The sequence below is a fragment of the Homalodisca vitripennis genome, chromosome 2 (genome assembly GCF_021130785.1).
Source record: "Homalodisca vitripennis isolate AUS2020 chromosome 2, UT_GWSS_2.1, whole genome shotgun sequence".
Lineage (NCBI taxonomy): Eukaryota > Metazoa > Arthropoda > Insecta > Hemiptera > Cicadellidae > Homalodisca > Homalodisca vitripennis.
In genome coordinates, this window is record NC_060208.1 from 56891541 (window position 1) to 56908848 (window position 17308).

The 17308-nt window shown below is 30.0% G+C and overlaps 1 protein-coding gene across 1 annotated transcript in view; it reads right to left on the reverse strand.

The window, feature by feature from the left end:
• Positions 1–385: 385 nt before the first annotated feature.
• The window catches only part of LOC124354006 (ribosomal L1 domain-containing protein 1-like), a 32100-nt gene continuing 15177 nt past the window's right edge, over positions 386–17308 (reverse strand). The window contains exons 4-10 of the mRNA XM_046804119.1: positions 17008–17156; positions 13856–13967; positions 10799–10955; positions 8765–8916; positions 7801–8088; positions 4185–4268; positions 386–884 (exon numbers count right to left, since the gene is read on the reverse strand). Of these exons, the coding sequence (XP_046660075.1) occupies positions 738–884; positions 4185–4268; positions 7801–8088; positions 8765–8916; positions 10799–10955; positions 13856–13967; positions 17008–17156 (1089 nt within the window). The 3' untranslated portion in view covers positions 386–737. The remainder of the gene's footprint in view (positions 885–4184; positions 4269–7800; positions 8089–8764; positions 8917–10798; positions 10956–13855; positions 13968–17007; positions 17157–17308) is intronic.

Sequence of the window (17308 nt, forward strand, 5' to 3'; positions counted from 1 at the left end):
ATATGGAAATATTGTTTTAAGGTGATCTATGTCTTGAAAGTGACAAAAACAAACAAATAACAATAAATCAGTTTTGATTTAGTAGTGCATAGATATCATATATTGTAAAAAAGCGATAAAATATTAACATCCTAGTGTTAAAAAAGATAGAGCCAGTACTATTGGTATTCACTCATCTCACAACGACCCCTCTAGCTCCTGGACCAGTTAAAAGGAACTCCTCTAATGTCATAGTATTCTAACAACTATGTAACAATATTTTCTGGTTAACACAATCAAAACTCTTTAAAACTGGGATAATGAATAATGCAACATTAGGTTTAAATCTACTATATAAATATTACTTAATAGTCTACAATAAAGTAAACAGGATAAAGAAAACCGATTTAACAAAATAACTAATTTTTATTCAACATTTGAATAATTCAGTTTTTAAAATACTTAATAAAAAGTTTTTAATATAATTATTTATTTACGGTTTTGATTCTTTTTTATGTTAGTGTCTACAACATAAAAAGGAATCAAAACAGTATAAATAATAACATGTATTGTTAAGGAGTATTAACAAACAAGTTAATACTCCTTGATGCATTTATTAACGGTGAGTGATTAGTCACAAAGAAAAAGAGTATTTATGTACGACATATTTCTATTGTTTTACAGTAAAAACATATCTTACAGTAATACTTCTTGTAACCAACCACTCACATTAAAAGCATCAAGGCCAATCTCCCATTTCATTTATTTTTCTCTGCCTTTTTCCTCTTTATCATTGCTTTCCTCTGATCCTTTCCCATTTTAGTTTTCTTCCCCCCTCTTGTGCCACGCCTCTTTATGCTCCCCTTGTCTTTGTGTCCATCTGTGGCTGCAGCTTGGTTCTTACTCTATAACAAACATCATAACTTTTACTTTACAATAATTTACATTAAATAAATTCCCATAAAAATATGACCAATTCTATTTCTACTTATTGTGAAAGTTTCCATTTCCAGAGCAGTGTTTGATTTTGCTCTGACGCAGAGAGTTGTATCATGTGCGCATTGGATTATCTTTCCATTCTGAATCGATAGTCCAAGATCGTTCACATAAACCAAGAACAGTACAGATCCAAGGATAGATCCCTGGGGGACACCCTGGTTCAAAGGAACTCTCTGTGACTTAAAATTACAAATTACTACAAACTGACATCTGTAACTGAGGTACGATTTCAACCACTTCAGTGGCAGGCCACGTACTCCATATGATTCCAGTTTTTGTAACAGACTAACACACATCAAATTAATAAACATTTTAAAAATAAATAAAAAGTTAGATAAGGGAAAAGTTTTCTACTTCTCTAGGCTTGCTTAATCCTCTAGACCGCATGTGATTATTTTATAGTACAGTAAACGTGGTTCTCCTGTTACACTACATCACAGATCAGGATTCACAAAATTAGTCCATTGAGGTAGGTGAGTAATTATTTAAACCTCTGTAGGCCTGGTTGTATCAATTTTGGTGAAAATGTAAGATTTTGTTGTACTATAATAACTTCTTTTGGCTTATATTTAGTGGTGGGAATGACTGAATGAAAATAAGTGGTTAGTTTGGTTATTTTAATTTTACCGATTAGCAGGTCATTTTTGCTGCAAACAGTTAAATTAGTCTTCAGACTAATTTTTATACTGACTAATTTTACTATAAGTTAACTGATTGTGCAGACTTATTCTGTACTTGAAGTACTAATTTATTCTGATTGCTTATTTTAAATAAGTCTTAAGACTACTTTTTGTACTGACTAATTATCTATAAGTTAATTTATTGTGCAGACTTAGTCTTTATTTGAAGTAGTAATTTATTCTTATCAGTTATTTTAAATTATTCCTAAAACAAAATTTTCTACAAACTAATTTTCAATAAGTTAACTCATTGTGCAGACAGCCTGTACTTGAATTTGTAGTTTATTATAATCAGTTATTTAAGTTACGCCAGTCTCATACTTTAGTGATGACCTCTTGGTTAACTTTGGTGATTCCCAATTAAAATAAATTATAATATTGCCATTTAAACAGTAATAATATTAGCCTATTAGATATTATATGATAATATAACATTTCAAAATTATATAACCAAAACGAATAAACAGATGTAATATGATTATAGAATTTCGTTTTAAATGTGGTTTAGTCGGTTCGGGGTTGGTTTGAAATTCTTGATCACTATATTGCCCATGCTGCGTTCTTGTCTCAACAGGTATGGTTCTTTTCTGAAACCCATCTCTCTGAGTCACCATCTATATCATTTAATTAGCATGTGAACGGACATTATACCAAATTTGTGAGTGTGGCATTTAAGCTTATTGTTGTTGTTGTTGTGTAATTGAGAGTGATGTGGGTGATAAAATGGTATTTTTAAACACAAATAAGAGATTTTTAACACTTATTTTAAACTTCTTGAAACCATTTTGTTCACGATAGTTTAATTTAATTTATTTGTGTGTTTTATATGTTTTAATTAGTCATTGTTACGTGATGTTAATTTATCATTTTTTCGTTAAGTGTTTTGTTCTTGTTTATTTATTTATAATTTTATGGCCTACATTGGACCACTTTAGTCACTTTATATTTTCTAGTCTTTCTTCTTTTATCCACCCAATATTTCTTCATCCTTTCTGAGCGTAATTTCCTTTCCTCCTCCGGAACCACTCTTCCTATTCGTTGTTTGTTTCTTTTCAGCTGTAGTGTAGAGTGTTTGTCATTTAATATCTTTAATGTGTTTGTCTTGTGTTTTAAATCCTCTACTGTAATTTGTAACTCTCTCATATCTTCCCTTAATTCTGTGATCCATTTAATGCCACTTTTACTATACCACAGTTTTTCTACTATTTTCCTGCTAATTCTATTTTCAGGTGTTCTCAACAAATGCCCCAGGAATGATATTCGTTTCTTTTTAATTATACTTGTAATAGGTTCTATATTTTTGTAGACTGTTTCATTGGAAGCTAGTCTCCAAACTCCGTCTACTTGATAGTTTTTGTTTAAGCAAGTTCTGACTATTCTTCTCTCCATCTTAAGAACCTTATCTATTGCAATAGTATTTGTTGTTTTAAATATTGTTTCACTTGCGTATGTAATTTGTGGCAGAGCAACTGTTTTGTAGTGTCTTAATTTTGTATTTATTGAAAGACATCTTCTATTATACGTATTCTTAGTAGCATGTTTAATATTAGTTAGTTTGTCTATTTTACTTTGCCAAGATGGTTTTTCATTCAGGTTATAAGTGATTCCTTCTCCTAAGTATTTAAATTTCTGCACAATTTTTATATTGTGGTTGTCCAACCTTATTTTATTTGCAAGTGGAGGCTGCGTTAATAAAACTTCTGTTTTTTCAAACGATATCTTTAAACCAATTTTCTGAGCTATATCTTGTAAAGATTTAATTTGCTGTTTTGTTTCCTGAATGTCATTGGCCAAAAGAGCTAAGTCATCAGCAAACCCCAAACAGTTCAGATTAATGTTGTCCCTTTGATATCCAATCTTTATGTTTTTTGGTTATTTCTTTCCCATTCCCTCATGACGTACTCTAATGCACAGTTAAAAAGAAGCGGTGATAATCCATCACCTTGTCTTAAGCCAGTCTTTATCTGAAATGGTTCTGAAAGTTCTCCTCTAAACTTTATTTTAGACTTTGTTCTTGTTATTACATGTTATTATATTTTCTATGGAAAATAGAGTTACTCCACCCAATTTATTTATTAATATTATATGTTTTTATTCTTGTTTCAGAGTTTATTTACACATTACCATTACATTTAAATAAGTAGAATCCTGTTCTGCTTGACTTACTTTTAATATAATGAATTTTCCTACTTTATATTTAAACAAAACCTTACCATTCATGAAAAACCTTGATCGTAATACCTACATAATCTTTTTATTTACGTTTTATAAGAAAGTCACATATTTGTTGATTGAGATCTTTGATTTTGAGTTAGGTAGATAATGTAGTGCACTATGTTTTACATGTTATTATATTTTCTATGGAACATAGTTAGATGAGGGAAAATTATTCTACCTAAAGAAAATTTACAGCTTTTACATATTAACAACAGTACATGCAATTAATAAATTTAAAAAATAATTCCATACAGTAAGAGGTAATCCGCAAGACAACAATTTATTAATATAGTGAAAAAAGATACTTACTTTTACAATTTTTAAAACTTCTCCCTTTTGCTTTTTACTTGGTGAGGTTTTCTTTGATTTGTTGACACCTTTCCGCTGTGTGTTCTAGAAAAAAATTCCAATAAAAGGTAAACATGATTTTTACATATTTGTTTACAAGATCCTAGATATAAACTTGAAGAGGTAATTCCTTACATACTCAGTTCTTACTTGTAGATTTTGAGGTGACGTAACTAACTATAGGAAGTGGCCCTTGAATAATAAAAAGTTTTTACAACTTTTTACTTTTTACAGTTCTTATCTCACATTTTCAATGTTTTTTTACTAAATAGAATCATAATTCATACAGCAAGTCCAATTTTAATAAACTTATTACTTATAGATAAAACAAAAGAAGTTATTTTAAAAAGATGTCCACCTTAAAATATTGAAGTGTTACTTTCACGATAATAGAATGAAGCAATTACATGAATAGAGTTTGAAAAAATAGACCACTGTAAGTTAAAATATTTGGTGGTTTTAATTATTAGAATAAAATTTAAAATAACTATGAGAACATATTCTATACTACTCTTGTGTGGCCTCATTTAACTCTGATTACTTCTGATTATTGGAATTTAAAATTTCCGTCATAAGACAAATTGACTTGTGCGGCTCAAAGTCTCTGCATGTCAAATGAGTCAGATCGACTTGCTTTACTTAACTAATTTGAGCCTACGATCAGGAGAATATTATTCTGTATTGTACAACATTTGAACCCCTTGACTGCTGTAAACATATATAAAACACACAGAGCCCTTACTGCTCTGTATAACTAGGGGATGCCTGCCATCTAGCCGGCTCAATAACAATTATTACAACCCCAGCTCTGCTCCTGTTGATTGGTGCTGTTCCTAAACAAATTATATTTGAATTACCACAAGACAATGTGTATTTCATTTCTGTAAAAAGTTTTGTTGAAAGAGTCCCTGAGTTAGTTTAACCTGTTCTTTCCTATTTTCCACTTATTGAGATGGTTTTATCCATTAAGTAATATTTTGTTTTTTATCACTACAAATACTGAAAGTTATTATTTTATAGTTTGAAAATTACGTCAATTCAATTTTACATTATATTATTATGTTGTTTACACTTTTAAGGCACTAAGTAATTGTGTAATCAATGAATAAAGTACTATCAAGGTTACTCTATGCTGACTATAAATGTAAACAAATAATTAAAAATAGTGGTTAAACATATGGTTGTGCTGCAATCATAAAACAATGTTTATACAGAACAGTTGATTACATTTAATAGGATTAAAAATAGTTATTTCTCTGAATCTCTGCAAGTCCCTTTAAAATAGAGTGATATTCTTGGATTTCTTTTTATGTTACCAGACAGTCTCCAAAGGTTTAAGATTTGCAGAAATTGGCTTGGTGATGATTTTGTTTAAGCCACTATTAGGTTTAAATAAAAAATATTAAGATTTGAAATTCAAGAATTGGGAACATATATTTCAAGCTTCAAAAATTCTGGGTTTGCCTATCACTAGTACATTATTTAACTAAAAAATAAAATTAATCCTCTAGACCAAGGGATTATTTTTTACACTACAGTAAATGTGGTCTCCCTCTTACACTACATCTCTGATTGGGATTCAGAAGATTGAGGTAGTAGAATAATTATTCAAACCTCTGCAGGCCTGGTGGTAGCAAATAATTTTGGTAAATATGTAAGAGTTTTGTTACACTGATTACTGAGTTTTGTTAAACTTCTTTTGGATTACGCTACAGCTATGAAATTTGTATTAATAAAACATTTTATTTATACAAAAATGTACAAAAAATTAAAATAAATAAAAAACTTTTTTGTACACAAATTTAAAGTTTGTATTTAATACGAAAAATAATTAACTGGATATCTAAAACTTGTAACTTAGAATAAAAAACTAAAACTGTAAAACTTTAAATGATTACAATTGCGTTTTTCTCTATTATTCTATGCAAAAGTCAATGACTATTTTGTTCTATGGAAATATTCATAGTTCACACAACACTTAATTTTAAAAAGTATTCAAACTCTTTTTTAGTATATACATAATATTATTTCCATGCTTTTTTTCTTTCTTTAGTGATTTAGTAAAGTAAGAAAAGCCTTAAAACAATTTCCAAGGTGAAGTGACACTTTGGCATTGTTCACAAATCAATAACCTTATCACTTAACCTTAGAAGTGGCACAGAAATTTACTGTAGTGGCAAAGGGTACCCATTAATGTATCTTTCTAAAGCTTATTTGAACTAAAACCCAATTCTCTAAATATAACATATTATTTCATAATAGAAGAAAGAAATATGTTATGTTGATTTATTTTTACCTTTAACAACAATCTGTGCTTGTGCTTTAAAAACTATGTACACAATTTTTTATCAACCTACGAATTTTGCTTTATACCTAGCTTGGATTATATAAGAGAAATAATTCAAACATTTGACAGCGAAATGCCAAATGTTGCTTTGCAAACAAGCTGATATAATACAGTTTATGCATTCTAGTTAAAACTGTGTTACTAACAATAAAATAAATGTAGAATTACTTAGTATGCAATTATTAATTAAAATTAGTGATTGCGTAATACACTAAAATTAAAAACATTAATTTCATAAAATCATGGACTCTGCACACCAAATGTAAAAAAACCTGATAATAGAGAAGTTTAGTTCTTCCTCTTTGTTACCATATTATAACTTTTATTGTGAACAGATAATATTTATTACTTGAAAAGTTACATAATATGAAATTATGTTAATGATTACATAAGCAGTGTTGGCACTTCCAACGACAGCGACAGCCTAATGGTCTGCGTGCCATTTGTGGAGTTAAATTTCCAGTTACTGTAGGAAGCATAATCAAGTTCAGAATTACGTAAGTTTTCATACTCAATCATTATATGTAATGTAAACAAACTTACAAACAACACAGTCTACGCTGAACTGCCAGGTAATGACAAGTGAAACAGACAATCAAAATCAACTAAAATCAGATCCACACCCAAGAAAAAAAAATTTTCTTGGTTTTCCATTTAAAAACTTCAGGGACAGCCAAATGATATCTAGCGGAAAAATGGCAAGCATAAGTGAATAATGCAAGACCAATGCAGACCACAAAACAAGCACACAACTCAACATTCAGTCCTGGCTGAACAACACATACCCATAAAAATACAAAAGAATATATAGTATAAGTTTTGGGGTAAAATATATACAATTTTTAAATTAAATTGTGTTTATGTATTTAATTATTTGAGAAAAATAGGTACATTTTTATTTCACATGATTTAAAAGTTACAAATTTTTTAAAACAAAAGAATGCAGTAGTCAAAATTTGTGTGGTAGTGAGTTACCACAGAAATAACTAAATAAGTTTAACCAGAGAAAATAACTACTTATACACTGTCCACTACATTAGAATAAACTAAAATGAGCTACTTTCCCACACTAAAAGTGAAATTATTTACTAAATCTCCAAGCATCTAATAAAGTAACTAAAGCAAGAGTTTCCTGGAAGCAAATCAAACAAAATAATGAGTTAAAAATTGTGTAGATTAATCTTATAAATTTAAGACATTTGAAGTGGTACTGTTAGTATTCAGACTTACTTTAATTAAGGGAAGTGGGATTTCATCTTCATCACTTTCTTCTTCATCATCATCCTCCTCCTCCTCCTCCTCCTCATCATCATCATCATTATTGTCATTGTTACGAGTAGCCATGGAATCTTTGTATGTGTTTAACAACTCATCTTCCACTGCTGCTGTCACAGCCTCTGCCTCCTCATCACTGTCTCTGTCTTTCTCTTCTTCAGTATCACTCTCCTCATACCGCACTGTCTTTGAAGACTCACGGTAATTCATTGCCTCCTGGAGTATTTCTTCATCCACAGAATCCTGGCAAAAATGTTGCAACTGATTATTTTATTTGCTCTTTTTCAGCAAAGACGTAAATATTAAAATAACATTATTTTGCTGAAAAGATTAATAGAAATAATTTTTGTTGCATATATGTAGTTTTGTTGGTACTAAAATAGGAGGTGAATAATAACAAGTTCAAATAACCATCAGTCTGACATCTTACTAACTTTATGCACTACATTTACTATTTTTAATTAGGACAAAACACAAATTGAAATCATGCTTATAAAAAAACTCTTTATTGTCAAAAACTTTTCAAATAATAGCACAGCTATAAAACTTGATACTTGTTATCTACATTCCTGACCAGGTAGCTGGATCGATGGCATAAAAAATTTAGCCATGTACATGACATTTTGTTTAAATTTTGTTAAAATTTGAGCTATTTACAAATTATATACACTATTTACACAGGATATGGCGGCAAGATAGTGTCAAATTTGCTACTAAAAAACTCTTCCAGTGAGTAGAATGCTCTCCTCAGCAGCCAAGTCTTGACCCTAGACTTGAAGACCTCCAGCCGCAGATGCCTTACTTGTAGAGGCAGTACATTAAACATTTTCATAGCCAGTACAAAAACAGACGATATTGTCAATAAATCTACACATAGATCTCAATAGACTTACACCTAAAAATGACACTGTATACTTACGTCAACCATATTTTCCTCGTCCACTTTTACCACCCTCACCGTTCCGTCAGGGTGCACAACAATGTTCCTTCCAAGCCTTGTGGAGAGCTCACCTTCCACTGTTTCCTGGGTTTGGTGTTGGACTTCAGGTGTTTCCACCTGGTTTGGGGACACTAAAAAAGTAAATGGTTTTATATACTTATAAATCAGAAATGATTCACAAGACAATAATTATAGAAATTAATTCTAATGTTGATAAAATAAAAATGACACAGATTAAAATAAAATAAAGACATTTGCCACAGGTTACATGTAACATAATCTGTAATATTTTATTGCACTTAATATCCATAACATTGATTGTACCCTATCAAGACTTTAATTAACTAACAATTATTATAACTATAATGGTCATTATTAAAATTAACTTTAATTAAAGAATTTTTGGTATAGTTGAGACTTGGTTTGCTCAAACTACAACAAAATTGAAATATTGTGTTTTCTGTTGCCTTGTGATGATATAACTTGTAATTTGTTATACCAAATATGAAAGTAAATGCGATAGAAACACAGGATTTTATGGTATGAACTATAAATATATTTGTATTGCACATATTCATAAAGAAAACAGCACAGGTCATAGATGTTATGTTACAAATGGAGTACACTACAACATGTGTTGTGAAACCTTTGCTCAAGTTTGTAGCCCATTTCACTCACAAGATGTCCAATGAACAGACAGACGGGCAATCAGCCTGACAGAAGAGAAAACCTGCCAGCCTACTGAGTGATGACTTCTATTTCGCTCAGTAAAATATTATGGATAGACATGCACCTTCATCTTGATATGCAGAAATAAAGTTTGGTGTAATATTTAAAGTCTACTAATGAAATCGTTCTCAAGGTATTCTGTGGATAGTTAGTCTATGTAAAGGCTCACCCACATGCCCATCAACAAACACAATGTTGCCTATATAAAAATTACGTTACATTCAATATTTCAAGTACATAGCTCAATACATTCTTCATATTTCAAGAACCTTTAGTGAATGCAATATATTTAAAATTTCTAGTTTACAGCTCAATTTAATCTTGAGATATCACTTACAGTTACAGACTTCATTAACACCATGGAGCAACATGCACATCATTGAACTATATCCTGTCTATATATAACTAAACAGGTACAATGGAGTGTCAAAGGACCTGATAGAATGTAACTAAAGTTTTACCAACCAATCCATTAAATATCACATGTTAAATTTCATATAATAATTGAGGAGTCTATTTAAAAATTTGTTTATTCTATGGTTTTCTTGTTGCTATACTGGTTTTCTATATGAATAATATTTTTCTAACCCCTCAGGTGATATAGCCTTTGCTAACACTCAGCCAATTTGTGTATGACGTGTCAGTGCTTGTCAATAGTCATGTGTCCTTTATTGAAAAATCTCTTTAGCATGATGCTGGATGCTTCAGCAGCCTGTTTCTCAAAACAGTTTTGGCAATCATCTTCTGAAGTATTTGGGTAAAATTTTAAAGAACACAACAGATGATTTTTTTTCAAGAACATAATTACAAAGGTTTTCTACAATAAGCCGAGATGATATTGATTTAGGATGAAGTTGCAGGATTTACTGTCAATCATAAGTTCTTAACTGCCTTTTTATTATAGAGTCCTACCTTCTTGTGTTTAGTCCTACAACAGTCAGGACTCTCAGTTCATTGAAGGCTACGCCGTGAGTTCAATAGTTCTCCCACTAGACTATTAAACCATATCTATAACGGAACTCAAACCAGGAATTGTACAATGTCATGGCTACTTCACTGTTGCTAATTTGTGTCATTCTTATTACCTTCAATTTATCATGTTAATTTTGATGTTGCAAAGCATATACATTAAAGTCAACTACGATGAATTCTGGTTATTTAAATAGACAATTTGATATGTGTAACAAAAGCTATAAGTAAAAAAAGTTAAATTCTACATTAAAGGTTTTTTTTATTAGTATTGTTTTAGTATTATTAATAAATGAGTACATCCACACTACTTACACAAGGAAATGTAAAGAGGCAGCCGAGGACTTTTAGGTGTGTAGATTACAAGGCGTCGAATATTCTTCCACTTGCCAGGATAACAGTTAGATAACTCCCGTGTCACAGACAGGATGTTCTCAGTGATTTCTCTGTCTGTCATCTTTGTGTGGCCCACCTGCACACAGTAATTTTATGATTTCTTTATATATTTATAAACACACACACACACAGTTAAACAAACAAAACATACTTCTTCAAGAATTGCTTTATATTCTATTTACTTTTTAGTAACATTTTAAAAAGCATATAATATAGTATAGATAGAAACAAATAATACATACATTAAAGACACCAATAAGGAATGGTATCCAAACAGGTAAATAAAATATGTAACTTTTCCTAGACATAGAGATAAATTTTGAAACAAAATTTGCTTGGTTTTGATTGAACTTTTCAACTCTTTGTACATTATACAACCCACTTATACAGTTATAGGGGAACACACCTTTCATAATTATTTATAAACCAAATTGAATATTATTGTAGATACATTGATTTCCTTTAATTGTTTACAATAATGTATATCAATATTAATAGATCAGGAGATGGAGATGGTCCATTTTCAATCATCAAATAGAATTCATTGTTTTTCTTTAAAACATTTGTTCAATTCTGAATTTGAGAGACAATCTTTGATGAGAAACAGATTTATTTTAGTGAATTAAACTGCAAGAAACTTCAATTATTGAGCTTTATATTCAATGCTCTTAACCCTTTGAGTGCCACAGCATATTTTCCCAAGTCATAAGCATAAATTGCCGGAGCATTTCCTTCTGTTTTGCAAGCGTGTGGGGAAAAAAAACTATATTAAAAAAACTATTCAACCGATTTGAATAACTTTTTTTGGGTTTGTGTGTTATAAAACAAGGTATTTTTTCCATATAATATTATAATTGTATTTTTATTTACACAAAAAGAATATAGGTTATAACAAAAAACTAAAAAATGAAAAAAAAAAAATTTCAAGTTTGAACTAAAATTTTATTTATACAATTTTATTTTTTATTTTTTTTTTAGCTATACCATATGAAAGAGCATGAAAAACTGAACAAAAATCATGCATAATATGGTGTGTTACAGTAATATTTAACCAGATACTGCAATATATACAAAATACAACAAAAAGCAATTTTTGTTCAAGTTTGTCAAAAGTTTAGAAACAATATCATAACTACCCTATTTCACTCAATGAAGTAAGACGACTGTAAAATACTAATTATATAAAAAGTATATAAAAATATACACAGGCCTACAATATAACCTTACTTCACCTAAAATCAATAGTTTGATTGGAACTTGCGTTTTACTTCATCACCAATCCAACAATAAAATATATGTCACTAAACACGGAAAAAGAAGTTTATAAATGCATTGTAAGTTTTACTGAACACAATTGCAGAATAGTAATAACAACAGTTTTCAGCATAAACACACGAAACTAGCACAATGTAAACACACAACAAACGAAACTGTGTAGTTAATGGCAACAAGTAGAAGCTGACCAACTATTGCGTCATCTGTTTTTTTCTGATGACAAATAACTACAAGGGGGCGGTGAACAATAAAAACCAATCACAATTGATAGTTCGAAACTTGTAGATTGCCGTGAAATAAGTTATTTGTCAAAACAAAAACGAATTATATGTGATATTAATTAAATAAAAATCGTCTACTGGGTAGATGCCGGCAATTTATGCACATTTCACAACATCTACTATGTAGACGCTGCGGCACTCAAAGGGTTAATAAATATAAAAATTAAAACCAAACTGTATTACAAAAATTCAAATTTAAAGTTGTTTGTGCTATTTTATTGCTAGGCATTGTAGGAACAGCAAGAAAGAACCACAATAAATTTAATATTTGGCAACTATCTAAATAAAATAACACACAATCTTATACAAAATTATTATTTTAATTGTTAATTAAAACACTATAATGGTACTCAGAGTAGTTACCGCAATGCTTGCAAAAAGTATGGTAAAACAAAATAAGTGTCACTTAACCCTTTGAACCCCAGACCAAAATATTGATGGTGGAAAAAAACGTACCAAAATCATTTGACCTAAGAACTACCGAGAATCCCCGGAGCAGAAACAGCTGTTTTGCATACTGTTTGTAAAAAATTAATACTTTTGCTATTTTTTATGCTATTGTCTTTTATTACACACCAAAATGTCCAGAATGAAATTGTATACACAGAAACAGATTAGTCTGAAGTATAAAAAAAATGTTTAACAGCATTAAAATAATTTTAAAATATATGTATATAGATTTTTAGGCAAAAAAATTGATTTTAAGATTTTTTAATTAAAAAATAAGAAATATTTTTACTATGGGCACCCACATTTTATTTTTCTAAATTTAGTTTTGTGTATGTACAAAAAAAATTATATTGATATCTCTAAAAATAAACTTTTTTTGAATTTTTATATAAAAGTATGCGACTTGTAAAAAACCTCTAGGCGTACAACACAAAAATCACTGATATTACCTAAATAAATAAATAGTCAAAATTGTTGGTACTTACGATTTTGTATTTTAATAAAATACATATAAATATGTATTAATACTCATAAAATAAGTATTTTATGATTTCAAATAAATATGTATTAAACGCATATACCATGGCGACGATATTACGTCGCCCGGGGATTCTCGCAACTTCATTGGCGACGATACATCGTCGCCGCGGGGATCTTCGCATATCTTCTCGGCGACGATATTTCGTCGCCTGGGGTTCAAAGGGTTAAGTTTAATTTTCGAACCATTAAAAAAATATTTGTATGTAAAATGTTAAGCAGTAAACAAAATCTCCATTCAGTAAATATAATTTTTTGTTACACACATAACTTTGTTCCTTTTAAATACAATTGTAACACTTATACAACAATTAACTCTAATTTAAATTTTAAATTATGCTAACTCAACTCCTAGTAGAAATACAATTTGATTAAATTGTATCAAATTTTGATCTACTAATTGAAGCAAACATGAAAGACTGTAGTGTAATACCTGTACAGATGAAATGTGCCCCTTGCTGTTGAATGGCATTTGAGTTTTGCTCATCACAAAATTGATTTGATCCTTCAGTTTCTTGGTATTCAGTTTCACAGGCAGTGGCATCCTGTTACAGAATATCACAACAGTGTTTTTTATACAGTATTGGCACATCTAAACAACTTTCAGTAAGATATGTTTATTTTGTAGATCAAAAGGCATTACAAAGGAAGACTTCTACAAGATCGCTGGCAATTTTGAGTTATCAGCAATGTTGATTTTTTAACAAGGAGTATACAAAATCCCATTATATCCTAAAATTTACTGTAGTTCACAAAATTCAAATTCTTTACAATGCTGTTTATGAACAAGGAAAATTAGCTATGCTTAGTCAATTCTTTTTAATTACAAACCATATTGAAAGTAATTCATCAACAAAGATTTACACAATGGTTTTGACACCGTCAATCTACACACATTGACTTCCTTGAATTGTTTACTATGATGTATGTCAATACTAATTGAAAGAATTCAATTACATTTATTTTCCAAAGTTTCTTACTGACACATAATTTCACGTAATAACTTATTTTCAGATTAAACTTGTGTATTTTTTTAATGAACAAATCTAAGGCATATTACTTCTTAAGCAAAAGATTATTTTAAAAGAAATGGTCACAATCCCTCTTGCAACTATTTAATGCACAAGGTACAACAAATTCTAGGGAAGATGTAAGAAATTAAACTGACTAAATAGTTCAAATATAGATGAATATTAAATCCATTACAACATGACTCTAATCAACTTTGTCTGGAATTTAGGACCAGTCAAGGGGAGCTGTTGCTCTATGTGTTTTAAATGACCAAGACAGTCCAGTTGTCACTTGTGGGGCAACTGGCAATCTAACACCAATCACCAATCATTAGTCTGGCATGGTTGAATTAAGAACATCATCAGTTCAGGTAAAAGGTCAGCTGAAATAGTACAGTCAAAGATAAAACTTAACCCTTGGGAGATGACCTTCTTATATATTTGAAGTTCCTCATTAGTTGCATAGACTTGCATTTATTCCTTCAACATATTTTGACCAATACTTGTAAAACCCATAACCAGATAATGAATCTGGGAAAATGTCATAAATTAGTGTTAGTTAGCCTGTGTAACATTTGACTTGACATTCCTATTTTCCATGTCTACGTTCATCCGTTGCTGTCTGTCTATGCTTAGTCAACAGAGCTAATCAAATAAAAGATATGTACAAATGTGTTTTGTCATACTGAAGAATAGAAAATCGTATTGAGAAAAAAAGTAAGAAAATATTGTGGTGGTTGTAATAATGACATGTAGTTTGAAGTTTAAATGTCTATGTTTGTGCATTGCCCATGCCTCCAATATGTATACATGGATGTCAAGATGGTTAATAATAAAAAAAATATAAAAAAAACAGTAGCAGTCGTGGGACTGCCGATAGAAGTGAAAACGGAACTATTAAGTTGAGAGTAATTAAAACTATATACAAAAATTATATGAAATTTTTTATGTTTTATTTATTAGTTACATATGATGGGTTAAACAAATCATGAACAAAATATAAATACAAAGTGGTTGAAAAAATAATTAATATACAATTATCTTAACAATATCTTAATAAAAAAGTACTGTAAGTATTAAAGAATATTATTTTAATGAAAAAAAGTTCAATGCAATCATTATACTTGTTGTAATTGCTCAATATTAATAGTTAGTTAAACATAGAATACTAGTGAGTAAACACCGAGTGAACAACAGTGAGTTGAACACCGTTGTAAATAATACAGTTATTGCTACGGATAAAGTATATAATTGCAATAACAATTAATTAAACCCACAATATTTTTAAAACTAATAAATTAGTTAAATTAACTTGGTTCCTTCGTAAAGGTATTTTTATTGCACAATAAACTAATTTATTGAGTTAATACGGTATCAGTGAGCCAATGCGCCAACTACAGTTCCGGCAGAAACGTTCACTCATCACTTCATACGCTACTACAGGCTAAACTAAACTTCCAATAAAAAAATTATAAATTACAAAAAAAATATTCATCTATTTTCACACAACTTTCTCGCTGACAAATTTTGTCTGACCAAAAAATAAAAAAAATCCTCGCTTACTACTTTTTTCTTGTCATTGTAAACGCTATGTAAAATGTAAACAATAATCAAAATTATTTCGAAATTTTTTTAATATTTAATATATGTAACCAATAGATTGCCAATATTAAGAGCTTTAATTTGACGCATCTTACAGAATTGTACGACATTGGCTTCACTTTTAAATCGTAAGAGGAAGCCGTAAAGGTCACTGATTTTCGCAGTCTGTTTTCATACTCCGCCGGGACAGTTTTAACACAGCGAGACTGACTTTTTCATGCAGGTTAGTAGTCCGCGGCCAAGTCTACAGTTAAAAAACACAGCGTGACTGACTTTTTCATGCAGGTTAGTATCATTAGCATGTCGGTGACGCGAACCGAGGATTTTACCCTCTACCAAAACGCTCAACGCGCCTAAAGAAGTTTTCACTTCAAAAACAGGTATTCTCTAAAACATATTTACATTGTCCTTTGAGTATGTTAAAACAAATCCAATATAAAAATGTTTACAGTTTTATATATCTTTCTTTGGTAGAGAAGTTTTGGAACCAAAAAAGCACGAAAAAGGACTAAATATGTAATTTTTGTTTTAATGGCCTATACATTAATTTGCTCTCTACGATTTCACAAAATGTTACTGTTTTTGCAAGCACCATGATGTTTTAAACTGATTAATGTTGGGTGTAAAAACATCTTCAAAATTTAAACTGAAGCCAGATAATATTTAAAGAATTAGAAAGTCATTATTATACATTTCTTACACATGGCGTAACACAATGATGGATCAATCCGTCCCAAAAATAGGGCTACAATACAGCAGTAGAGCACATGCTGAAAATGTGTTTAAAAAATTCAGAAATTAAAAAAGTACATACATCTCTATCTGTTAAACACATAACAAAAATGCATAAAAACAATTGGTAAATTATTTAGATTAAGAAAATTAAAGTGACTAAAACTTTTTCGAGATAATTTGATAAACATGTTGAAAATAAAGAGTTCTTTTTCACTATTTCTGACTAGTTTGCACTTACTTGTGCTTAAACATGACGAACTTCCCCAGCACTTTTGGTACAATTTTGATGATGCAGTTCTCCGCTAGGATCATATCGAACTGGTTTACTAGTTTCCTCTTCTCCTCAAACTGGGTATACTGTTGTTTCAGCATCCTTAGTGGGATTACCTATCCATAACAAAAATAATAGTATTTTCTTCAACTTCTACTTAATACAAGGACTATCGAAAAGATACTTATCAACATGAGAGAGATGTTGTTATTAATAACAATATACCAGAGCATATATATCTGAAATAGCAGCAAGACTGTATTGTTGT